Below are 26122 nucleotides of genomic sequence, written 5' to 3'. Positions count from 1 at the left end.
CAGCTGGCAGGAGCCTTCCAAGATGATCTCTAGAGAGGATGATAGATGCATTTGAATATAATTCTGAGTACGTATACATATGCACGCTCACTCCTAAAGTTTTCCCTCAGGTTTTTCCTTTTACATTTAAGCACACAGTAGAAAGCACCGAGCAGTTCCAGGAGTTAGGATCTTCTAAAGCCTTTCATACTTGCTGTTATACTTACCCAAAAGCAAATGACTGCTCTCATCCAAGCATCCAGGTTCACTAAAGCAGTTGAGGATCAAGATTTCTCCTGCTTACCTCACAAAGGTCTCAAAAGCCCAGAAGAAATTTTAATGTTAGCCATTTGGGTAAATTTTTCACATGAAAGAGTGCTTTAAGTGCTAGTTAAGTTCCTAGGCGAGGCTGTAAAAGCACATCTGGCCATCCCTGCTGCTGATTTAGTGTCCGCTCAGTGGTGGCTCGAACAGGAGAGTTGTAGGCAAGTCTTCCACAGAGTGGGGAACAAGTGCCACATCAAGGGAGCTGAGGATGGGGATTCGGCGGATGGCCTCTTTCCAGCTCCCAGATTCGTGGCATTGGCGTGGACTGGGAGACCGCTGCTGTGTGCTGATGGGTTCCAGTTCTTCCTGTGTAGGAGGTCCATTAGTGAAGTACTTGACACATACTACCGTGCACTGAGGGAGATTCACTGAAGAGTAGTTTCAGGTTACAAATAATGATTTTTTTTTCCATCCAAGAGAGGAAGAGTGGGTTCCCTCATGGACCTCCTGAGCAGTCTCCAGACCTATTTCCCATTTTTATTTCCCTCCAGGACTTTTTTTTTTTTAAGATTTCAGCCACATCCAGGACATTTGGCAGCCCCAGGTAACAAAAGAACAAGCCATCTGCACTATTGAGCCAGCAGTTGCTCTGTGGGGTTTTGGCTAAACTTCCAGCTACAGAACTTTATCTGTGCAAATGGTTCTGGACCTTGGTAAATTCCTTTTCGTATTCTGAGAAGCCCCAAAAAGCAAGATAACTTAATTAGTTTGAGTTCTCTGATTGTTTCAGTGTGTTTAGGACATTCTCTTGTATGTTTCACAAACCGGTCATAAGTTCAGAGCAAACTTGCTTTACACAGGCAGGTGTTCTTGACTCCTCCAGGGCCAGAGCTCATGGAACTGCCCACATCCATAGAGGCAAAGGCCAAGCAATTTCGTCCCACCAGTCATACCCCCATTTTGCCATTGACTAGATCCAGAGTGTCAAACTGTACTCACCCCATGGTCATTCATTCACTTATTAACACTTCCTCACCTCCTGACCCCAATCTCCCCGCTAAAGGGTATGACCAGAGAGTCTTTGGTATGACCAAGAAGATAGCTGCACCTTAGCCATCCAAAAATTCCCTAATCCAAAGCCCTCACCGTCCATCCCTGTTCTTTCAGGATTGTTCCCTGGTCCTTGTCTATAGTTTTTGACTTCCCTCCTCCCTGTCCTCCAAAAGATCCCCTCCTCACTGTTCTTCCTGTGTTAACTCTAGCCATCTTCTCCTCTCTAGACAAACACACGTCTCTTTTCTTCTCTGGAACAATTCTGAGAGCTTGGTTCCAGACCCAGATCTGCCATTAGCTGACCTCATGACCTTGTGAGAGCCCTTAGGGCTGCTGCCACCTGTTTTCACCTGTAGCATGAAGACAGTTGGAGAAGATAATGCCTTGGTCCCATGCCATTTAGAAAGCCTCTGCTGTGTCTGCTGTTTCAATTTCCTACTCATTCAGGAGCCTTTCCAATGTCCTTCTTTTTGTCAGAGGGCTGGTGTGGATGTACTAGTGGGAGATCAGGGCTGCCAAATTGGCAGGATTATGTGAATGAGGCAAGTGCACTAAGAGATGATTGTCATTAATTATTTCAATGTTTTGGGACCATTGATTAGAAACATGGTGATGGGTCATGATCCCAATGATGATAGGCATGAGGGCTGTCCCTGAATTTCATAGCAGTTTCCTACCTACGGAGTTCTTTTTGTAAACATAGTATAATTTGATCCTTTTAATCTTTCTATAAGGTAATAGAATAGATGGTGATAGTACAATTAATACAGATGCAGAAAACGAGGTTCAGAAGGATCAGAGGATTTTCCCCAAGTCACTTTACCAAAAAATGAGACTTTTGGGACATAATTCTTGTCTTCTGATTCTTAGTCTGATAGTCTTGTCAATGAGGACGTCCAGGAGTAGGCCTGGCACTACAAGCCAAGCCTCTGTGTTCTCCTGTTTGAACATAATCAATTTCGCAGAACATCAGCAGCAGACAAGATGTTGTAGTGGTCATGAAGGATCAAGACAAAGCAGAAAACAATGACAACTCTAATTATGTCTAAAAACAGATAAAAATGGAAACACCTATCCAAACCACCAAAATGACTGAACTTCCTTCAATCCTGGTTAAGACCAGGGACTTTTGTTTTTTATCCATTTCAGTTTTCACATTGCTCTGATCTCCCCCACTTCTAGATAAGATTTAGTAACATGCCAATTGTAAAAGTACTCCCACTTCCTGCCAGCACCTAATCCAGAGCAAAGCCTTGCTTCCTTAAACCCAGCCCCAAAGTAACTTAACATAAAGCCAAATACTATAATAAGGTTTTTCTTACTGAGATATCCTGAGTGGTTGCCCCTGGTGTGTGTTCTCTATCACAATGACTGATAAATTCAACTTGTTCACCTACATGTGGTCTATACCCGGAAGGCATTGAGGGCCCTTTCATTACTGCTTTTTATAGTTAAATGACACTGTCCTGAAAAATAGCTTGAAACAGAAATGCTCGATCAGAATCCCCTGAGCAGTTTTGGAAACGTATAAGATTTCTAGACTCTAGCGTCAATTTTTTTCTTTGTGAATTTCTGGACTAAAAGATAAATTCTTTTTGATCTGAGCGAGGCTCAGTAAAGATGATTACACCCCCAGGTTATTCTGATGCATTTCTGCAGACCAACTTTTGAGAGCCACCTGAACTTGAGATATTCAGGTAGCTCTAGCTCACAGATAAACTGAAATGCCTCCTGTTGGTTTTTTTTAAGGAATTTTAACACATTGTTTTATTTTTTCCATGGTACCCAAAACTCTGCAGTTTTCTGATTTACTTATAAACATTTAAACTTCTATTTGAATCTATCAGAAGATGCCTCTACAATAGGCCCCCTTTAAGAACGGCCTCTGTCGCCATAGGATAAATCCTCCTAAAATTTATTTTTTATCGAATGAAATTCTAGCATAAAGATCCAACAACTTCCTGGCAATTAATTGAAATATATTATAGCCTTTTCTGCCAGGAAATGATTTATATACTGAGGAAATAGACTTGTATCAAATACGGTCACTGGTTTAAGGATACCGAGTGAGACAGAATTCAACATTTAGAAACACCCTTTCCAAGAGTTAGAGCTGGCCAGACATTCCAATTATTTCAAGAGGTGGTGAGCTTTCTATGCCTTAACACTTTCAAGTCAAAATCTACAAGTATTTGACAGTAATTTGGTGGTTAGCTAAGGGAAATCCCAGTCAAACATTAGTTTGAAGAAGGAACACGATGGGCTTTAAAATCAGCCTGAGAGCACATAATTAAAAGCAGTTGACAAGACATGGCCAGAGTCACCAGACTAATTTTCATGGTTGGCTTGTGAGAAAGAATCCACTTATATTAAAGTCCAACACAATCTTGTCAGATGTATGTGTCCTATGAAAAGCTCTTTGCAATTGAATGCAATGAGACTAATGTATCTCTCTCTTTCTCCCTTCTAGGTCCAAAAGCCGTAGAAGCTTATGGCAAAAAGTTTGAAGTAAAGACAGTTTCTGGAAAATTGCTCTTTTCTGCAGATAACAATGAAGTGGTGGTAGGAGCTGAGAGATTAAGAGTTTTAGGTAAGTAAACTTTAATCATTTCATTGATTTGATATTAATGTATACATTTTAAAGGGAAAAGGGAAGTGCTGCCTCGAAGAGAGATTTGAGCCAATTACCTGGATTGAAGCAAGGTAGATGAACTCTCCAACACCCTACCTCAGCCCTTGGTACCCCAGGGAAAATTTCTAAAGTCATGAGTTTTTGTGGCATGACTCCCAACACTGAGCGTCAGCTGGGGAAGTATGTTCATGCCAACAAATATGATAGAGCACATCCTCCCCTCACAGACTGGCAATCTTCATAGAAGTGGTCAAGACCTACTTACATGATACAGAGATTCCAATTCTGGCTTATAAATTAAGAATCACCTAGGGAACTTCTGAAAAGTTCAGGTTCATAGATCCACCTGTAACTTGCTAAATTAGAAGTTCTGGTGGAAAGACCCAAGAATTCATTTGTGAAGACATTTGCAGGAGGACCTACAGGGCCACTGTTGGAACCACTGGATTTGAGCACACAACAAATTAGTCTTCTGTAGCTAGAGAGTGAAATGGTCTAGTATGGTCGTTTCAGAGTGTTGGTGCTGGAGCTAATCTGTCTCTTATCTCTGCTCTGTCACCAATTAGCTGTATGACTTTTGGCAAGGTATTGACATCACTGAGCTGGTTTTCTTTCCTGCTCAGTGAGGTTAAGAACATCTACCATCTAAAGTTGTCCCTAGGGTTAAATGAGTTCATGTTCTATCAATCCAGTATTTTGAATTCAGCATGCTTCACGTTAAAGCACTATATGCTACCTCCTCAAATTTGTCCTAATTTCAGGTAAGTAAACTTAGGCTTACAACAGTAAAGAAAATTTTCTAAGATCGAGCTATCACTTTGAAATCCTTGCCCATGGACCCTGGACTCAGTGCACCTAAATGCACATACATATGTTCCAAGACCTTGGCCAACCATTAGAATTAATGGTTTTCTCTATTATTTGTAGAAATAGCACTTTCCACAAGTTCTACCTTTTAGGGGGTGGTGAGGAAACAAACACAAAACTTCAGGCTCTCCTTTTGTTAAAGAATACTTAGCTATACCAGCTATAAAATAATTCCCCGGGACAAAGTGATGGTATCTCATGCTAAGATCATTTTGTACAAATGGAGTTTGGTACTTCCTATTAGTTCTTCGGCACTTTGTGGGTCACCTCACTTCTTTCAAATATGAATCTGCAAAGATTCAGGATAATCTTAGATGTCCAAATACTTTGGCTTCCTCTTCCTGTGCAAGACTCAGTGATGGTACCATTTAAGAACATTCTCCTTCCCTACCCTGCTGTTAAGTAGGACTAGAAGATTATTGTAATTTTTGATCATTTGAAGGCAGATGGATATTTTGTTGTTGTTGTTGTTGTTATTGCTTACGCTTGTGATATTTTACTTAGAAAACAATTTAGGACGAGATCTGTCTCTCTTCATCATTAGGAAGATTTGCTTTTTCATGTTAAAATGTAGAAAGGAAGCATCATAATAAATACCACTGCTGCTATCAATGCAAAAAAGATTAGGAAATGACCACCCCACAAATCTCGCATCAACCTACTCAGTGAAATGAGCCTAGTGTGTTGCAGAAATGAGCTTCCTGTCAGCTGGGATTCAGCCATATGGTGTGGAACGAGAAGTTTAGGCAATTTCATTTTCAGCTTAATGAGAAGTTTGTCTTTTTGAGTCATCAGACTGAGCAAGCTCTCAGGAGCTTTGAATCTGGATGCATATTTCACGATAGAGTCTAATGTAGCTGGATTTGAATTCTTGCTCAAACATTTAGGATCAGAATGACCCCCCCCAAGGCTGTTTTTCTCTCTAAGATTTAGTTCCCACATATACAAAACAAAGAAAGTGGAAGGGGCCTGGGTGGCTCAGTCGGTTTAGTTCCGACTTTGGCTGAGGTCAAGATCTCAGAGTTCTTATAGGTCTAACAGGAGAAACCTAACAGAGGACCATGGGAAGGGGAAAGTGGGGCGAAAGAGTTAGGGAGAGGGGGTGAGGCAAAACAGGAGAGACTCTTGAATACTGAAAACAAACTGAGGGCTGAAAAGGGAAGGGAAAAGGGGAAGGGGGATGAGGGTCATGGAGAGGGGCACTTGTGGGGAAGAGCACTGGATGTTATATGGAAACCAATTTGGCAATAACTATTAAAAAAAAAAAAAGATCTCGGAGTTCTTAAGTACAACCCCCACATGGGCTCCATGCTGACATCTCAGAACTGGAGCTTGCTTCAGATCCTGTCTCTGTCCCTCTGCCCCTCTCCCATTCATGCTCTGTCTCTCTTTCAAAAATAAATATTTAAAAATAAATTTAAAACAGTGGAATAAAATAAAGAATAGAAGGATAAATGAATACAATAAGAAACATATGTAAATAAATCAGTTATTTCTACTGATCGTTGAATAGGAATAGCAGTAGAAAATAATAAGGAATAAGCCTAAGATCATGCCTCCTGAATATAGAAACTTTGTTGTTTAAATTCTTTTCTGGGTAATCACACCCATCTTCCAGTTTTTAGGACAGTGACTTCCTCAAGCACACTTAGAGGACCCTGAATCGTTTGGCAGAGGGACTAGAAGCTTTGCCTCATGGCTTAGAATACTTATCCAGGAAGAGATATGATGGGTATCACTGCGGGCAGATTCTAATTACTGATGCACATCTTCCCTGAGGGAAAGAGAGAAGGCAAGAGCCATGTAGATAAGTGGCCGAGAGCATAGGTTTTATAGTTTACACTGGCCAGTAATCCTGGTTTCTATCATTCATCAGCCGAGGCCTTATGATGTCACTTCACCTTTCTAGGCATCCTTCCACTCTGTGACATAGCGTCATAATGCTTGGCTGTCACAGTAGTTGGTAGCTGGGAGAACAGGATGGTACAGTGTATGTAAATAGAATAGTGAGTGGCACAGGGTAAGCCCTCAGTGCATGCTAACCATCATGTTGGTGATGGTTTTAGTTGGTCCACTCGGATTTCAGGGGACCCATAACATTTTAAATTAAAATTCTCTGTTCATGAAAGAAAGTAGTCAGAGAAATTGACAGAGAAATTCTAGAAGTATTCTTGTTTCAGTTAAGTTTGGGCTAGTAGATTTCCTGGCCGTAGGAAGGGCCAGAATAGAAAGAGCCTTTAAGAGCTAAGAAGTACTCCACTGCCCATTTCACCCAAGTGCGCATGAGGCTAATCTAGCTAGCATGTGTATTCTCAAGTTGGACTTAAATGATGGAGAGGATGGAGACCTGGGCTGGATTCCCAGATTGGTAGACTCTCTTCCTTTACTCACAAAGACAGTGGTTCTGAAAGGGTGGATCCCTGAATCAGGAGCATCAGCTATGGTGTATTTGATAGGCTTGCAGATTCTCAAGCCCCACCCAGACCTACTGAACCAGAAACTCAGGAGTGAGGGCTAGCAAGCCTTCCAGGTGGCTCTGACGCATGCTAAAGTTCGAGAAACATGACCTAAGACACTCCCAACTTTGCCATTACTTTGAGTTTAGACTCAGCTTTTATCACTTTGCTCCAGAAAAGCCACAATAGGGTTATAACTAGCCCAGGTTAAGGGTTTACTCTGTGCAAAATTCCAAACTAATCACCTTGATTAAACACATTAACTTCTCACAGCAACCTTCAAACAGGGCACTGGCTTATAACCTTGATGTACAGAGGGACAAGCTGAGGCACCGAGTGATGTAAGATCTGCCCAAAGTTCCACAGAGAGAAACTGAAGGAGTCAGGATCTGAATCCGGGCAGTCTTCCCACTACACGTGTGTGACTTCGATCCCAATAGTCTGCACCTTCCCTGAGCTCCATGGCACACTGGCACCTCAAGGAGAGGGAAGGAAAATCAGGCAGCTCTTCTCCAACCATTCCTCTGTCTTTGGCTTCTGGATAGTCTGCTGTTCCCACCATTCTCCCAGGCCTCTGACTTTTCCTCTGCTTCCCTCACTAAACCCTTCTTTCATCTTGTAAGTAGCATGGACTCAGACTTGGCCTCAAGTGTAGATTCCCTCCAGGTCCAGTCCTTGCTTTCCTCTTTTCACATTTCTGCGGGAAATCCCACACTTCTTTATGGCTTCAACATTTGCTTCTTGTCAGATGACCCTCTCAATCAGTATTCACTTTGAACTGCCTTCTCAATTCTAAACCCAAATTCCCAGCAGTTAGCCTGCATTTTTCTGCATAGAGGTCTTTCTAGCATTTCTATTTCTGTACCTGAACTTGGGTGTCCTCCAGCAAACTCCCTGACTCTCCAGAGCCCACTTCCAGGCTGCTGATAGGAGATGTTGTTCTCCTAGACTAGGGGTCTCCTAGTTTCCTGGTCTTCTAGTCTCTTTGCTTTCATAAAGGTACCAGGCCCTGTCTTTCTTTATATGGTCATGATATCCTTGTCGCCCTCGGGTTTTCCATACTGCAAAGTTATCTCTTTAGGCTTGACATGGGAGAACTGAGGTTTGTAGTCAAGCCCATCTGCTTAATTACCAAAGAGGTATAAGTTAGTGTGCATGATAAGGCATGATATTGTTCAGATTTAATTACAGAATGAAGTTATTAAATATTGGATAGGAATAGACTTTAAAAAGCACTAAGAAAAAAGGCAGCATACAAACCAGTGCATCTAAGAGGCATCTTCATGGAGACACCAGGGAAAAATAATTTTGATTTTCATTAATGACCAATTTCATTGAACAATGAATCGGACATTCTAGTATTTATAAACAAAGCATAATTATAAAGTGTTATTCTAATTGTTAATTAGGTCTGTACTCTAGTTTTTTAAATATGTCCTCTAGATGCTACTTGATGCTAATTATCTGAGTTACATTATTATCAATTGAAAAACATTTTTAATTAATTCTAAAACCATTTAAATTAGCAGAAGATTTATAGAAATTTAAATGTGGTGTGATGCTAACTTTTTTAGGAAGACATCAGATGATACATTTAGCCTTTTGAATTAGTTTTTGATGAAACTTTCTACTGCAACCTGGCAATGAATAATTAGGATGAAAGGAGTGCAGTATTCTTAGTGGTGGTCATCCATTAAATAGATGTGTGAGTGTGTGTGTGTGTGTGTGTGTGTGTGTGTGTGTGTGTGTGATATCCACTTTTAGACCTGAATCTCTAAATCGCGACGGCTGGCATCATGGAGATACAGAAATGTGTGTCCCTGTCCATGTTCTCTCAGTGAGCTCTGTCTCCTCAGGGAGAGGAGACCCACATGCTGAAAACAAGCTGCTTAAAAGGATAGAAAAAGAGTGACTAGAATTCCAGAAAGCAGCAAGAATGCATTGGGATGGTATGCTAGAAAGAGTTTAGAAAGCTGCATAAATGGGGAAGCATTTGAACTAGGTCTAGAATACACATTGGCAAATCAAAACATAGAGGGGGTGGGCTTGCTTGGTGAATGGAAACAGCAGGTGTTTTTCAGTCGAGATTCACTTGGTCATGAGGTGGGGAGATTGATTGCCTCATGTGATGGTAAAGTCCATGGAAAGTTGGCTTCAGGCTAGATTCAATGGCTCAAATAATGTAACCGAAATTCAGTCTCTCTCTCTTAACACCTCTCAGCTCTGTTATACAATCGTGTCTTTTGTCTTCAAAACCAGAAATAGTGCTTACCTTCTGGATATAAATCCACCAGAGGCCTAAGTTTTTCCTCTGACTAGATTGGCATGGGACATATGCCCATCCCTGAACTAGTCATTATGACCACAGTGATGGAATTTGCCAGTGAGCAAGGCCTGGTTCCTATCCCCACTGCAACAGTTAAAGTTGGAAATGACCAAGAATGAGCTACAAGGGACAATTGTGCAAAGGGAAACTGGGGTGTTGTGTCCGGGAGAGAGAATGGATGCTGGGCAAGAAACAACAAATATTCATTATTGTAATCAAAGGTATGGCCATGGAAAATTCTGACAACTGCTCCTGAGACCATGGAATCCAGGAATGGTGGAGATCACCAGAAGATGCTTTACTGGCTCTCATTCTCTTGCTAACTCAGCTCCACAGTTGCTGGCTTCACTTCATCATCAAGCATGCTGTCATCTCCCAGTTTACTCTTGCCTCGACATAGAATGCTCTTTACTAGTCTACATATAAAGGACCTCTCCTTTTTTGGCTCAAATGCCACACCATCTCAGAGGTCTTGCTTGGCCACCTTATATATATAGCACACTTCTGCTTTCATTTTCTGTACCAAGAGCTAGCAAAGTAAGCCTTTGGGCCAATGAGGCTAGAAGCACTGCCTAGTTTTGTAATGTTTATTGGAAACAGCCATGCTCATTTGTTTAAGTATTACCTATGGTTGCTTTCACACTCCACACACTCCAACAGCAGGATTGAGTAGGAGATCATGTGGCCCACAAAGCCTAAAATATTTATTATTTGGCACTTTCCAGAAAAATTTTGCAGATTTCTAGTCTGTATATTAGCTCTATTTCTCTTCAGGTCAGATATCACAGTATGCATGGTTGTAATCAAATGTTTATTTCATGTAAAAATATGTTTATTTTCCTCCTATCCTCCTCATTAGAATGTAAGCTTTATTACAGAAGGAAATTTCTTTTTAGGTTCTAGAATAGCACCTGGTACTTAGTAAGTGCTCAGTAATATTTTTTTTGCAAGAATGGATTGAAAGATTTTGACCATTGGAATTTTGATAACCAACCTGATTGCATAGAGATCAGGAGGGAGGGAGAATGTGCAGCTAAGTTAAGAGAATATTGTTATGCTTTTGCTGAGGATTCATAAGGGCCTGACCCAGGATGGAAAGAGAAGAGAGAACAAATGGGAAAGAGCATCTTCAAGTAGAACTGATGACACTTGGCAACTAAGTGCATGTGGAGGGTCAAGAGAGGGAAGTCAGGGGTGGCTCCGGTGTTGGGTACTTTGTCAGACACACACTTGTAGCATCATTAACAGACTATATATGTAACAGAACAGGTTTGGGATTGGAGAGAAACGGTTCAGCTTTAGATGCCCTAGTCTTAGTTCTTGAGAACCAAAGGGAGAGGCCAACTGTCCACTGGCCACAAGAGATGTTCCAATAGCAGAGGGTCAGAGAGTTATCCACACACATTGAACAGATGGTCTCCAAAGAGGAGATGGCTTAGAAAGGTATCCCAGAGCAAAAGCTGAGATGTTTCTCAAATAGAGCATCACCAAACAGCTCCTTGCCCATTTCTTCCTCTGAATGGAACTCCAAGGCTGGTTTGCCAAAGCCATGACAACCCCTTTCTTCCCTGCAGAGACATCCTCACACATTGAGGTCCCCTTCCATGTTCTTAGACTTTCCTTTATCTGCACTACCTTTCTCCATGAGAAGAAACCCAGCGCTTTAGAATGTGACAAACTGGTTCTGCCATACCTACCAGACATATGATGTTGGCTATTTGACTCTTATCACTTAGATGGTGTGTGTAGGTTCTAAACCTCTCTGCATTCTTCCTTGCCCTCCATCTTTGTCTGTCTTTATTTCTTTCTGAAGTATTTTATCCGTGAGTGGAAGGAAGCATGAGAGAAACTGAAAGGTTGTAGTTAAAATGGAACCTCTCACGTGGTGATGAGTTCAGACATTGATTCCTGAATGCTGAGAGGCCACCAGTCTAATAGGCACATTTGTGTAACAAATCAGAAAGGCCTGCAACCTGCCAGGGCCCTCTTTCTGCTCTCTGTGATCATTATCAGAGATAATCTGCCGGAGATTCAACTATTTAAAAGGAATTGCCTCTTGTAGAGTTCTTTGGCATCTCATTCCAAATTTGGTTTATTATTTACAGGAATGAAGGAATAATGTATTTGATCATAAAGATACATTTACCATAAATACTGCAATGAGAAAGCCAAGTATAAAAGATTCTCAGCTCAACAGTCCCAACCTTAATAAACCAGAGATACTTAATGAGAAAAAGCACAATTCTACAATAGAGAAATAAGAATGGAGTTTCATCTGAAATGCTGCAGGAGTACAACTGTCATAATTCTGCAAAAAAATAAAAAATAAAAAAAGAGCCAGTCCAAAAGCCTAGGTGATTCCACCACCTTGTTTCATGCACCCATCCATCCATGCATGCAGGCATCAATGAGCTGCCACGGTTCAGGGTGCATCTTCACCCCCCAAGCTTGAGGGGCTGATTCCTGATGCAAAAGCATTTGCTGGGCCCCGCACACTGTTCCCTTTGGCAAGAGGGAGATGTGATTTAATATCAGTATGATGGATTCATCGTACTGTGTAAATGTTGCCAGCTGTCCCAGAAGCAATGCCTTCGCAGACCTCCCCAGTTGTTGAGCCGGTGTCTCCCTCCATTGCACATGGGGGGACGAGGGAGGAGGGGAAAAGGCAGTTGGGGACATTTGTCAGCTTTCTAGTTTGATTAAAGAGTTGATGAGGTTCACTCTTTGTCTGCTTTCAAGAGAAACAATTCTAGCACTTACTGAGAAAGGAGTATGTCTGAGCTTTTTGTCTGCAGAACCAACACGACTTGAAATTCTCTATCAAGCTACAGCTAATGTGCTTTCAGGCATCTGTTGGTTTGTTTTTATCATCAAAGTTTTCTTCTTGGCAGTTAATGCCAAGAACAGAGTGTTTTCAAATGAGGGGATAAAGTTCTGCCAGGACATTTTCAATGTCAAGAGCCTGTCCATGTAGTCTAGGTGTATTGTCGCCTTTCTCTTTAATTATATTCACTGTTGCAGAATATTCTCATTCAACCAAAAGCCACCTGAGTTGATTTTCCCCCCTCTTCCCAGCAGAGACCAAGGGGAATGTTGGTGTTTCACAGTGACACTAGGAATTTAATGAGATGACAACATGAATAAGAAACTCTCAGTGTGCAGACTGGGGAAGGAAATTAACTTCATTCTCCTTTATTGGAGGGACTTGAATTTAATTCTGCTTATTTGAGTGGGAGAAAAGAGTGCTAAAAATACTTCCCTCAGCAACTTATGCTTTCCCTCCCACCTTGCTCTGTGCTTTTGCTCTGCACTACTCTTCTAATCTTAACCCCTTTTGTACCCTGTCTTCCCTAAGAATGATGGGTAAGGTGGCAAGGGTGAATCTAAACAAAAGAGATCCAGGGGGAGAGAGAGAGGGGAGAAATTACCCAGAACCCTAGAGGGTACAGAATAGAAGTAAATGCCAGAGTTCCCTTTGTGACAGTCATATAGGACAGTGGAATGGTTGGATGGATACAGAGTTCAGAGACCAACTGCCTGGATACCTCTGCTGGCTCTCTTGGCATAACCTTGGGCAAGTGTCTAAATTCTGAAACCCTCAGGTTGTTCATATGTAAAGTGATGGTGGTCAGAGTACCTACATGATATATGAAAAGTTCATGGCACGGTACTAAGTATATGGTAAGTGTCTGCTGTTCCTGATATATATTATTATTGCTCCTTCTACAGGTTCCTCTTGAGCACCATTTGTGCAACTAATGCCAATCAAATCTCAATGCAGGGATGTAAGGACACAGCATAAACATTTCTTAATCTCAGATAGGTTATAGTCCAATAGGGCTGTCAATGTACCCAGGGAAATATTAAATAGCAGTGGGAATGTTTCTTACAAAGTTAGGTAGAATACAGAAGATAGCACTTGGCTATAGTATGTGCTAAGAGGACTTGCCCACAGTGCTGGAGACCGGGAGACCAAACCAACAGAGGTGGCCTGGAGAAACTTGTAGAGGAGAAATTGAGGGAGGATGGTAGGGGTGAGGTTGACTTAGCAGATTCAAGGGAAAGACCTACAGCCTCTTGAAGTGCAGGGTCAGCAGAGCCATGAGGATGACTCTGTGTGACAGAGAAAGTGGGCTGAGCTGGCATTGTTTTTTCCAGCAGACAAGAACATTTGGATTTATTTGGGGGAAAGAAATTGTCGTTATCAGCACAGAGTAAACAGAAATTGCTCACTTCCCCAAAAGCCTGAGTTACAATGAAACATCTCAGGTTTCTGCTAGAACCTCCCCAGAATTTTCCACTCTTGGCAGTGGACTGTGCAGGATGTGGCTGAATTGTTAATGGGAGTATTTGATATGATTTGACTCTGGAAGCCAAAGGGAAAAGTATACTTAGACAGTTGGAAGTTATTCATGATGCAAGAACTTCCACAGGTCAAAAAAAAAAAAAAAAAGAAAGGGAATGACATCGACAGGAAGGTTCTTGGCACTACTTAAGTGCTGTTCTCACTTGGAAAGAAATTCAGGTGTACTCCACAAATTGAGCACCTACTGTGACCAGGAGTTTTGTTGACCAAAGGGCACTGGGGTCCCTGCCTTTCTGGAATCTATAGCCAAGCAGGATAGCTATTGTTACCATTTACCATGAGACGACTGTGACTTACCATGAGGGAAGTACGATGTCATGGAAATATAAAATTAGGAGCTTTTAACCTAGTTTTGCCAGTACGGGAGTCATCCCAAAGGAAATGCTGCTTCACTTGAGACCAGAGGAATAAATGGGATTTAGTCAAGGAAAGGGGGTCGGGAGGCTGAGCATGGAGTGACGTACAAAGTCCTGGAGCAGTGTGACCTCTCAGAAAAAGTTTTACAACTCCAGCATGGCCAGAGGGTGAAGGTCAAGGAGCAGAGTGCCCAGACATGGAAAGAGACAGGCTGTTATTATGATAGTTAACATTTATTAAAAGCTCACTCTGTACCAGATACCATTCAAATCTCTTTATGTGTGTTAACTCAATTCTCAAGACAACCCTATAAGATAAGTTTTATTGTTAGGCTCATTTTACATACGAACAGACTGACAAATACAGAAGCAAGTTCCCCAAAGCTATAAGGGAGTTAAATGGCTGAGGCGAGATGCAAACTCAGATAATCAGATTTTCGAATCTATATTTTGTTTTTTGTACCTTTGTTAAGATATAGTTCATATATCCTGCAATTCACCCATTTAAAGTGTGCAATTCCATATTTTAGTATAAAGAGCCTATGCTTTTAACATATATCACAGACATGTAGCAACAAATACACATATTATGTTTCAAATGTATGTATATGTTTTATATGTCACGTGTATATACACATATATATATAATATGTTATATAAAGATATATATCTTATATATGTTACATATAGATAAACATATATACATGGATCATTATGGAGATGTGTGCATAGGAATTTGTTATAAAACCGTATTATTACCTTGGGCACTGTGTATCCTATTAAGTCTAAGGTACTTAGACGTAAGGATAATGAAAAGACATTAAAGAACTGCAAACAGGGAGTGACAAAATCTGATTTGTGATTTACAGGAAGGTGTAAGGAGGATGAGCTGGGGGGTGGGTCAGACAGACACACTCTTTATGGGACCCGACACATCTGTGAGGCCTCAGCTCGGAGGTTTAAATCAAAATGACGTTCCCGAAAAGAAAGTTGTGTGGCCTGCTCTCCAAGACCTTCAGTGTTCACAGCCAGCTCACCTTTCCCATTTTCGCCCTCAGCCCAAAGAAAATAGGCTGAGCATATGAGGAAGGGCAGTATTATCCCAGTTGGACAGAGCACGAGCATGGCGGATAAATTCTGAACACAGTCCATTGTTCTTCCCACTGACTTGCTTGATGGGAGCCGATCAGAGGTCAGAGCACATTTAAAGTACTTGTGTTGTATCATAGGCTTGTGGCCGAGATTGCATTTAACCAAACAAAGGAGGGAGCTGATATGAAATCAATATGCAGAGTGCCTATGAGCTATGGAGGAAGGTAATGTGCTTTTCTTCTTTGGCTGTTAAATGCGTCTCAGCTGCCAAGGAAAATGACTTTCCCTCTCAACTTCCTATCTGTCTAGCTGACTGGTTATTGGGAAGTGTTCAGCCTCTAGTGCTTCAGCTGTGGTTTAATGAGGGCCTCCTTGCATGAGAGCCTAAGTTCCTGTGGCCCAATTCTTCCTCCCAGGACTCCGAGAAGATGTTTCTCCTTAGTGGATTCTGATCACAGATGGCTGGTGGAGCAAGTAAGGGTACCAGGGACTTGGATTTATAAGGCATGGTTTCTACTTGCCTTTCTGAACTTAGGCTAGAATATAAGACGTGAAAAAAATGTGCCAGAGAAATTCATGCACAAGGCTGTGCTCCCTAAAAGTGCCCAGAACATTGGGGCCAAGAGTGGCCCAACGAATGGCCTTCACTGAGAAGTAGAGATCTGAGTTAGCCCTCGAAGAATTTCAGGGAGTGAAGTTAGAGCAGTCAGAAGAAGTGGTTCTCGTTGAAAGGAGATAATGTCACAAGCCACTCTTACGCTTACAGTCCAACCTGGTAACTGAACTTCAGTTTAAAAACTTAGTCCTGTCACTTGGACAGCTGGGGGATAAAAAATGAATTACAGGATGGGAGTTGAATTGACTGGTTGGTAAAATGGCCCTTCCTTCTTTCTCTCTCCATCTTTTTCCTGCCGTCTTTGCTTCTGCTATCCTCAGACCAATTACAAGTGTGAGAAGCCAGTGTGGGGGAATGTCTTTACTACCACAAATCACAAGGGAACTGATACACAGGAGCTAATGCAGTCCTTGAGAACCGAATGTTTAATCACCCCCTGCATAGTAGCATTTAGTTAGATTGAAATACTTGCACAGGCTTTTGTTTTTCTGTGGGTTGTTATTGTTGTTGTTGTTTGGTGTGTGTGTGTATGTATTTGGGTTTGTTTGTTTGTTTGTTTGTTTCCATCTTATTTGATTCTACAAACCATCCTTAAAGGAAATCTCCATCTTAGAAATTAAGAGTTGGAATCCTGTGGAAGTAAAACAGCTTGCCCAAAGTTACACAGTGAGCGTGTACTTCTGCTCTGACGTCACTCTCTATGGTAGAACAAGTCACCCACCTCTCATACCTCTCACTGAGGTGACAGTGGTTAGGCCTCTGCGCTGAGCATGGCGCTCCCCCAAGCGCCACTGCAGATGATACAGAAAGTTCTAGGAGAGTGATTGTGATCTCTGAACATTTGTCTGATGTTAGGTGGTCATTTTAAAGCACGTTTTTTTTTTTTTTTTGGTCACAGACCCCTTTGTCAGGCTACTGAAGACTATGGACCTCCTCTCAGAATGATTTTTTTTAACCCATTATGCAAGTTGACCAAAGAAAGCCAATGACACACAGTTATCAACATAGAAAACACAATTTTGTGATGCAATATTTGAGGTCTTCCTTACAAACATCTAAAAAGATCTAGCTGTAGGCTGAATAATTACCATCATTCAAAGTAGTGATGAGTTTAAATGATGGCTTTGCCATGTGTACAACAACTTCACTGTGATAGGAAATAATATATGATTTCTATTGGTGAAAGAGTCGCAGAGTGATAATTAATACAGCTCATTTTCTACATTCCAATCAAAGGTAATGTTATATCTCAATTAAATATTAGTGGAAATAATGATGTAAAATGCTCTTTCCCAGTCCACAGACCTACTGAACTCTATTTATGAATCCCTGGCATCTCCAGATGAGGTCCCCTGTTTTAATGTTAATGCTTACTTAGCACTCATGTGCAATCTCTGTATTAACCTGGGGATTTCGCTAGGATGTAACGAGAATTAGACATGGTTCCAAACTCTGAGGTATGCCTGTCTCATTTCATGTTGAGTATCATGGACCAGATGAAACGGCCTCCTGTCTCACGTGGAGCTCTATCATTAAATTCTGGACATAGAGTTAGCCTGGAGTGGGTAGGAGGAAGATGCTGAAACACACCAGGACCAGACAGTGGTTCTCAGCATGGGCAATTCTGCACACACAACCACTTCAGAGATTCATGTCTAAAGATATCTTTGATGGTCCCAAACTTGGGTGGGTGGAGTTGCTACTGGCATCTAATGGGTAGAGGGCAGGGATGCTGCTCAACATCCTGCAATGCACAAGATAGCCTTTCACAGTGAAGAATGATCTGGCCCCAAATACAGAGTTTGAGAAGCCCCAGACCAGCAGGAAGGTCTACTGAACACTGAAGTCCCATTGTAAATAAACGTGTGTGTCTCTGGCTCTGTGCCCTCCATCCCCTTGGAATATTGTGTGTCCTTCTTTCTGATTTCTCCAGGTTATAAATTACATTCTTCCCCCCACCCCCACCCCATCCATAATGCCTGACGTCAGGCCATACATACAGCAGGTGCACTATGTTAACCACTGATGAGTGGTGACCCTGCTGCCTCTCTGACTTAAGGCTTCACTCCAAAGTAATGGCAGAAGCAAAGAACTACGATAGGAGCTCTGCAAGAGATGGTTTTTGGGAGTGGGGGCAAAAAGAAATGACACAAGTTCAGTTTGAATCTCTGCCTTCTATTCAGAATGGTGTGATTACCTGCTTTTATCTGTGAAGTTAGGGGTGAAACAGCCTAGGGGAGACATGCCTAATAGGAAGTTCCGTTTCTTGATACAGCATAAATTATGCGGGTCATACAGGATGGACAGCCCTTCCTTTATTTATATAATCTTGTAATTGAATAGACCTTAAAAGGCATTTATGAAATCACTGACATTAAGTAAGCATTTAATATGTACTTTTATTACATCCCAAGGTTTTAATGCATCCCCCACATTCCTTTCCATTGAGAACCAGGGCTGTTTCTTCTATTACAAAAACCTATTACTAGGACAAAGGGTAGACTACATCTGTTATCTGAGGCATTTAAAATGGCAAATGCTGGGGCACCTGGGTGGCTCAGTCAGTTAAGCGTCTAGCTCATGATTTCAGCTCAGGCCATGATTTCACAGTTGGTGACAGCGCAGAGTCTGCTTGGGATATATTCTTTCTTTCTTTCATTTATTCATTCTCTCTCTCTCTCTCTCTCTCTCTCCCCCCCTCCACCACTCACATGCATTTTCTCTCTCTCAAAATAAATAAACATTTAAATAGATAGATAGATGGATAGATAGATAGCAGGTGCTAAGTTGTGTGTAGTGTGTTAGAGGCATGTTCTGTAAACTACCATTGTAACACAGGTATGATATCATACTTGGATTTGTTTCTTAAAAATTCTGAGATGTGCTGAAATTTTGTGGCATTTCTTTCTCCTTTAGGGTGATTTGGCCCAATCATGAAATGATTCCTCAAGTTATGATCAATTGCCTGGTGGGAGGATGATTTCTATGGGGTCCCTGGGCCTCTGAAAGTCCTTTGCTCTAATGGATTCTATAGAGGGATGTCAGCCTCATCCATTTAGTGAGCTTTCTCCTTGAGCTGTTTCCATTTGTCATGAAAATCTGGAAGGAGTTTTTGCATTGCCTGAATAAGAACATTCAGAAGAAATTGAGACTAGGTTTATTGATTTGTTAGTGTCCACTGTCCCTAAAATTGGATGTTGGGGTGGGACTTGGGGGAGCTTTGGAAATATAGAGTTTAATGACTTAGATGGAAGTCTTGCTTTTAATCTTAAATTACTTTTAGTTTACTAATCTGACTTTAAGAAGACATACTTACAAAAGGGGCAGTTTTTAAAGAGTGAAGAGGAGTATTTGATCCAGGGAGATACCCTGATCTGGGACCATTTGTCACTAGCATTTGTATTTTGCTGTGCAGGTTAAGAAGCTTGCTCACCTCTCATTTGGGCTTCATGATAAACTTGAGCCATCGGTTAGGCACTGGGTTGTACTCACTTAATAATTTAGCAGCTAAGCCCAGAACAATTAAAAGGTTTAGAATCACACAGTAAGTTTGGTGGGAAATCCAACATGAGGGTAGTAGAGGATATATTTCTTAATGTACAAGAGTTTTAATATTATCCTTCTACTACTGATGAGAATTTGGACTAGGGTTTATTTTTATTTACTTATTTTTAATTACTTTGACTTATTTATTTTTGAGAGAGAGAGAGAGAGAGAGAGGGATAGAGAGGCAAACATGGAATCTGAAGCAGGCTGCAGAGCCTGAGGAGGGGCTCGAACTCACAAACCCTAAGATCATGACCTGAGCCAGAGTCAGATGCTTAACAGACTGAGCCACCTAGGGGCCACTAGGGTTTATTTTTAAAATAAGAGGTAATGGAAAAAATAACGGATCAGGCTTCCTTGGGAGCTTAAAGCAGATTCACATGAAGCTGAAGGGACCACCATGAAGCTGTTGTCTTTTCCTTCTGCCATTCTCTCTCCAGTCACCAAACCACAGAAAGGAAGTAACCAGAATGTTTTAAAGTTGTTTATTTAAATGAGGGAGCTACATGCCAGCCCCATACTTGATTAAAAGGGGAGGAACAGGGAGGACATAGATGTGTTTGAATGTATCATGGGACAGGCTTTCCATGGAGTCCTCAGAACACATTGTCCTGACCTCAGTCAGATCTTGGTATCAAGTCAGGTGCCCATGCTTACCTGAGGCAGGATTATAAGCAAGTCCACAACCCCACTGTGCCCTTTTGTAAACAGTGGGGGGACGTGGGCAGTCCCACTTTCTTAGATTGTCCCTGTAGAAATTAAGTAACAGTCTGTGCACAGCTTACCACAGTTCCCGAAAGACCCTACATTCTCAATAAATAAACTATCTTTTATCATTAAACAAATTACCTCTATCAAAACCTCAGTTTCCTCATCTGCACATGAAGAGAATAATAGTGTCTAATTTGTGTTATGGTTCCTGTGATTAAAAAACATAATAAATATAGTGGAAGTACCTGACGTAATGTTACCAATTGTTCTAGAATCTTGAACATTTCGTATAATCCAACAGTTAATATTTAAAATAGCCCTGCAAAATAATATGAGAAAAAAAATTCTTAACTGCTCAATGAATTGGCCAGCCCAAACTTGAGCCTAAAGGCCAAATTAATACCAATAAAAAACAAAAACGACTTCTAGCAAATACAAGAATGGTGTTCTCTGCCCAGTGAGTCACATAATGGGAAAGAGTTGGGCCAAGCATGAGATCATAAGGGAGCCAAGGATTGCTGAACACGTTTGGGGCATAATAAGGAGACAATAAATAGGAAGAGAGCAGTAGAACCAGAGAACAGTGAGTTCATGCTCTATAAGAATATGTTCACAAGGTGATCCAGCCCATAGAGGGCAATAGAAAGGATTCCCCTGAGAAAATCAGCATCAAAATCAAGAAGTACCTTTCTGCATTTAGGGCTTATCAGATGAAAGCAAGCTAATTTGCCCATAGAAGGCAAGCCATCATCTTTTATTTCTTAAGTTCCAAGGGATATTAAGGTAAAGCAGCTGAGAGAATGCAAAGATAGAGTAATCTAGGCCAGGGCTCTTTCTTCTTAAAGAGCCAGATAGTAGAGATTTTAGATTGTGAAGCCCAGGATCTTTATCCCAACTCCTGAGCTCTGCCATTAGAGTGACTAAACAACCGCAGACAACATGCAATGGAATTTTGCTTGACTGTTTTCTCATAAAACTTTATTTAACTAAACAGATGGTGAAATAGATTTAGCCCTAGGGTTGTAGTTCCCCAGTCTCTGGTCTAGCCTATATTTCTGTTATTTTTTCATCACCCAGTCTGTGACATCTGATACTGAATACAAATCCCAAAGACTGAAAATCTTCCCCAAGACTGTAAGAGGATAGAGAGTGTGGGCTCATTCAACATTGAATCTTCAGCATCTTTGTAGTGCTTGACACACAACAAAGGCTGGATGGATAGGTGGTTGGGTAGATAGACGGAACAGTGCATGGATGGACAGATTGACAGTGCTTTATGCCTGTTTCTAAACAGGACTGTCATCACCACCATTAACATGCGCTGCACTCTCTTACTGTGTTCGAGGCACTTGCAAAGTGCTAGACCTGTGTTCTGTCAAAACAGCAAGGCCTCACAACAAACTATGAGGTAGATATTATCATAGCTCACGCATACTAGTAGTATGGTGTCATCCTGGACGTGTTAGATGCTCAACCTTAAATGAATCACTTACACTCATCTCCCCACTCCCTTCATGTTTGTTAGAATTTAAAAGTAAAAATGAGTGTCTCCATAAACTTTAAATGATATTAAAAGATTAAGTCACTGCAAGGGCACCTGGGTGGTTCAGTTGGTTAAGCGTCCGACTTTGGCTCAAGTCATGATCTCACGGTTTGTGAGTTCGAGCCCCACATTGGGCTCTCTGCTGACAGCTCCGAGCCTTGAAGCCTGCTTCGGATTCTGTATCTCCGCCGCCCCCTCTGCCCTGCCCTGCTCATGTTCTGTTTCTCTCTCAAAAACAAATAAACATTTAAAAAAGAATAATAAAAAAATAAGAGATTTTGACCAAGCTTTGAGAAGCTCTCGTGTATGTGAACAGGCTGAAGTAGTCCAACATAGGAATGTTTGACCCTACGTGTGTACTACCCCAGTTGGTTGTGGAGAAATTAGACAATATTAGGGCAGTTGGGGTATAGGTCTATAGATTACTGTTCACCATCTTCTCTCTAATAGGCATGGCCTAACCCACAGTAGGTACTAAATAAATACTGACTTAGAGGAATGAAAGTATGAACAAACTAACAAGCAGAGGAAAAAATAAGTAAAAAATAAAATCTACCTGCCCAGCCCAGGAAGGACAATATGTCCATAAAATATTCCGAGTGTTAACTTAATAGGTACCCCCCAGAGACAGGGATATAGATCACAATATAAAATAAAGGGAAATGCCTGATCTGCTTACTGCTGCCTTGAAAGCTGAAACATTTTCATAATGGATCAGAAAGGTATTTTTCAGGACGACTTGGTAATTCATCTTTATTTTCTTGTATACACAGTGCATTCCATTTAAAAAGAGATGCTAATGCATTTATGTTAAAGTATATGGATTTACAGCCTGGGATAAAATATATTCATAAGTAGTATACCTTAATCCTGTTTATGGAAAGGGAAGAATCAACTGGCATCAGATTAGTATTGATTAACTGTCACTTGGATTGACAAAGTAGCACAAGATACACTTAGCAAATACCAAACCAAGCTATAAAGCTCTGCAGATTTGGATTTTGACACTTGCCTTTCTTTCCCCTCTAAAACATAATCAGTTCAACATTTAAGAATATACTCTTTGGCACTGAATAATTCAGACCTCATCGACACCGGTTTTTTTTTCCTTGCTGTATGACATCGGCACCGTTTATAGGAATAGAGGAAAAAGCTATAAAAAGCTCACAAAAAGTGCTTGCCCCTGGATTGTTAAATAGAGAGAGAGAGGGATGCTAAACGCCCTCAAAGCTGTCTTACACCAATTCAGCCCCAAAGGCCACTTGAGCGTACTCGCTTTCACAACTCTTGTCTGGTAGGGAAAATCGACTGGCTTCTGTTGCCCTGTGGATTTCCATTTCATATTGAGCTGGTGTTTGAAGTGGAGCTGTATAGGAATAATGATCTCTCTCAAAAGGCAACCTTGTTTGTGGGCTCCAGAGAGCAGTTCTCCTTGCTTTAGTGATGTCGAATGGGCGGGACGGTCATGACATAGACTTCTCCACCCAAGAGAAAAAGAATGCATTATTCAGGTTGCTTCCAATTTTCAGTGACAGAAAGCAAAAACGAATCGGGCTTAAGGAAAGTACTTTTTTTTTTTTTTTTAAATAAGGGAAACTGCTCACTCACATAATTGGAAATTCCAGATAGGGCCAACTCTGGTGTTTTTAACATCTCCCCAGCCCAGATTTTCTTCAGGAAACTCCCTAGCAGACATTACCTTAAGAGAAAGATGGGCACATCCTTGTATGGACAGCCAAAGCTGCCGTTGGAGGGAAGTGATCAGCCCACATGGGCAACATGCTCTCAGAGCGCGGGGAATCCGATGCTCTTGACTGGCCACCCTGTGTCACATTCCCTTCTGTGTGTTTCTGCGTGTGTGGGAAGAGGAACGTGTGATTAGCAGTCCACATGAAGCAAATAATTGCTCTACTATTGAAAAAGTGAGGGAATATTAAATAGGAAAAGTCATTGTCACCATTCAACCTTTTCCCTTGCCTCTGTGTGGGTGTGACATCTTCCTTTGAAATTCTTTCTTCCGGCTTTGTTTCTAGCTAAAGTCTCAAAGGTTTGTGATGACAAAGGACACAGGCAAAAATGAAACTTCATTTTCTTTTTAAATGCCCTTGTCTTTCCTCCATAGCTGTATTGCCTAACCCTGGTTGAGTACCAAGTCAGGTTTTGATGCCTGTTACAAAACATTGAAGGCAGAGGGCAATAGGAACTCAAGACTGTTACAGGTGCCATGGCTCTGGTTTAATGTAGCAAAGTAAGTGACCTGGAATATCATTTGTCTGTTCACAAATGAAGAACTGCCTCTTGAGTGATACTTTCTCTTCAAAGGGACCCAGCTCACTTAAGCTGCTTATCTACGTTCAGTCAGATGTTCTGAGATGTGTGTCAGGGAAGCTCCCAGAATGCAGGTGTTCCCTCTCTACTTCACGGGCCTCATGACCTCTTTTTTCCCTTCTCGCTCCCATTTTCTCACAGAGATGCTACTTCCTGCACACTTTCAAGATGGCTGCCAGCCCCACATCTCTATTTGAAGGTTAAAAATATAAGCCCGGGGGACTGGTTTGTCTAGTTTCTTATCACTGGTCTATTACTAATTAGCTTTGTAACAGTGGGTAAGTTATCACTTAGCTTGCATAAGCCTCATATTTCTTAACCAAAGGGTTGTCACAAAAGATGAAAAGGACTGTCTCTGTAAAAGCACTTAGCATGAGTATCAGTTAAGTGTTAGTTGTTACTGGTCAGTACCTGCCACTCACTCAACCTCTCCTCTGGGTTGCTTTGTTTCAGTTTCCAAGCTAGAATCTGATTGGTCAGGTATGGACAGGGGGCAATTCTAAAGGGACCACCTAGACAGCTCCTAAGCAGAGAATCTACTCTAAGCAATTAGCACTACCCCTTGATGATCTTTTCCTAGAGGAGGAGATTTTGGGAATATAACTCCATTCCCAGGCTCATGATAGAAGAAAGAACACATTGAGCAAGAAGTTAAGAATGTGCTCTGCAGCTAGATTTGCTTAAGTTCTGATGCTGGCTCCACTGCCACTCTCTGAAACCTTTCTGTGTTTCAGTTGTGTCCTAGGAAAACAGGGAGATAAAAATAGCATGTGCCTCATAGGGGTTCAGGGAGAATTCAATGAGTTCATCCATGTGAAGTGCTTAGAAACATGCCTGGCAAATAGTAAGCACATAATAGATATCAGCCAATGAAATGGTTTTCTATTCCTTCATTATGACTCTGAGTTCCCACAATAATCTGGTAGGAAATTCTAACTCCATCATGACTGGTTTGTTCAAGAGTCAGGGTAGCACATATAGTGTCAAGAAAATGTGGGCAAGCCTATTTAATCCTTGGTCTATTAAGATCACCTCTAATATCTTCATTTTCCCAGCCTATATAGTCACTGAAAGTACGTCATCTCTCAACTTGCATGCCATGAAGAAGGCCAAGGAATCTTTGCTGAGGCTGTGGACTGCTGTGCCAAAGGGCATGACACAGCTGTGCCCTCTGAGAGTTTGCCACCTCCCTAGGGATGACTCTGGTCCCCAGAGGACCTTACATCTTGCAATTATTCTCGATCAGGGGCAAAATCTGCCTGTCCTCTTGGCTTCCTTCTAAGGCACTCTTCTCTTTTCCCTCCCCGGGAGAGTAGCCAGCACACTCTCACTGAGATTAGGCCTTCACAAAGGTTAGAAATAGCTGTTGATTTGAGGCAGCTATGCTTTTGATCCACTGAAAACCTTCTATCATGGAACTTAAATGCATTTTGCTAAGCAAAAGCAGCCAAACCCAAAACTCTTTACTGAATGATTCCATTTATATGACATTCTGGAAAAGGCAACACTGTAGGGCCTGAGAACAGTGGGAGCCAGGACTCAGGGCTTGGGGGAGAGATTGACTACAGAAGGGCAGTGCAAGGGAAGCAGATTTTCAGAGTGATAAAATTGTGCTGTGTTTGCTTGGGGTGATAGATACATGACTGTACGCATTTGTCAAAAGTCACAGAATAATATGTCACAAATAATAGTACATTTCACCTTCTGGAAACAAGCAAACACCAAAGAAATGCAGAGGGTCTCAATCTGCTTGAATTTGAGGAGAAAAAAAATATGGGGAGAACAAACACAAATTAATATTTCTGAAAAGCGTCAAGCCACAGACAAAGATAAAGAGGTGAGCTAAGCCTGACTGTGTCATGTTCAGATATTGGGCTTTTTGTTGTAGGAAACAGGAGCTTATCAAACACTGTGAACCAGACAGAAACTTGAGTTTCTGAACACTCGGGTTCTGTAAGTTGCACTGACTGCAGTAAATTGGAGA

General features: G+C 41.5%; 1 protein-coding gene across 2 annotated transcripts in view; it reads left to right on the top strand.

The window, feature by feature from the left end:
* The window catches only part of SGCD (sarcoglycan delta), a 380420-nt gene that overhangs the window by 242926 nt on the left and 111372 nt on the right, over positions 1-26122 (top strand). For both annotated transcript variants that reach the window (XM_029942964.1, XM_029942962.1), the window contains exon 5: positions 3770-3889. In XM_029942964.1, the coding sequence (XP_029798824.1) occupies positions 3770-3889 (120 nt within the window). The remainder of the gene's footprint in view (positions 1-3769; positions 3890-26122) is intronic.

The sequence above is a fragment of the Suricata suricatta genome, chromosome 6 (assembly GCF_006229205.1).
Source record: "Suricata suricatta isolate VVHF042 chromosome 6, meerkat_22Aug2017_6uvM2_HiC, whole genome shotgun sequence".
Lineage (NCBI taxonomy): Eukaryota > Metazoa > Chordata > Mammalia > Carnivora > Herpestidae > Suricata > Suricata suricatta.
The sequence above is the reverse complement of the archived record's forward strand: the minus strand, read 5'-3'. Positions and strand labels throughout refer to the sequence as shown.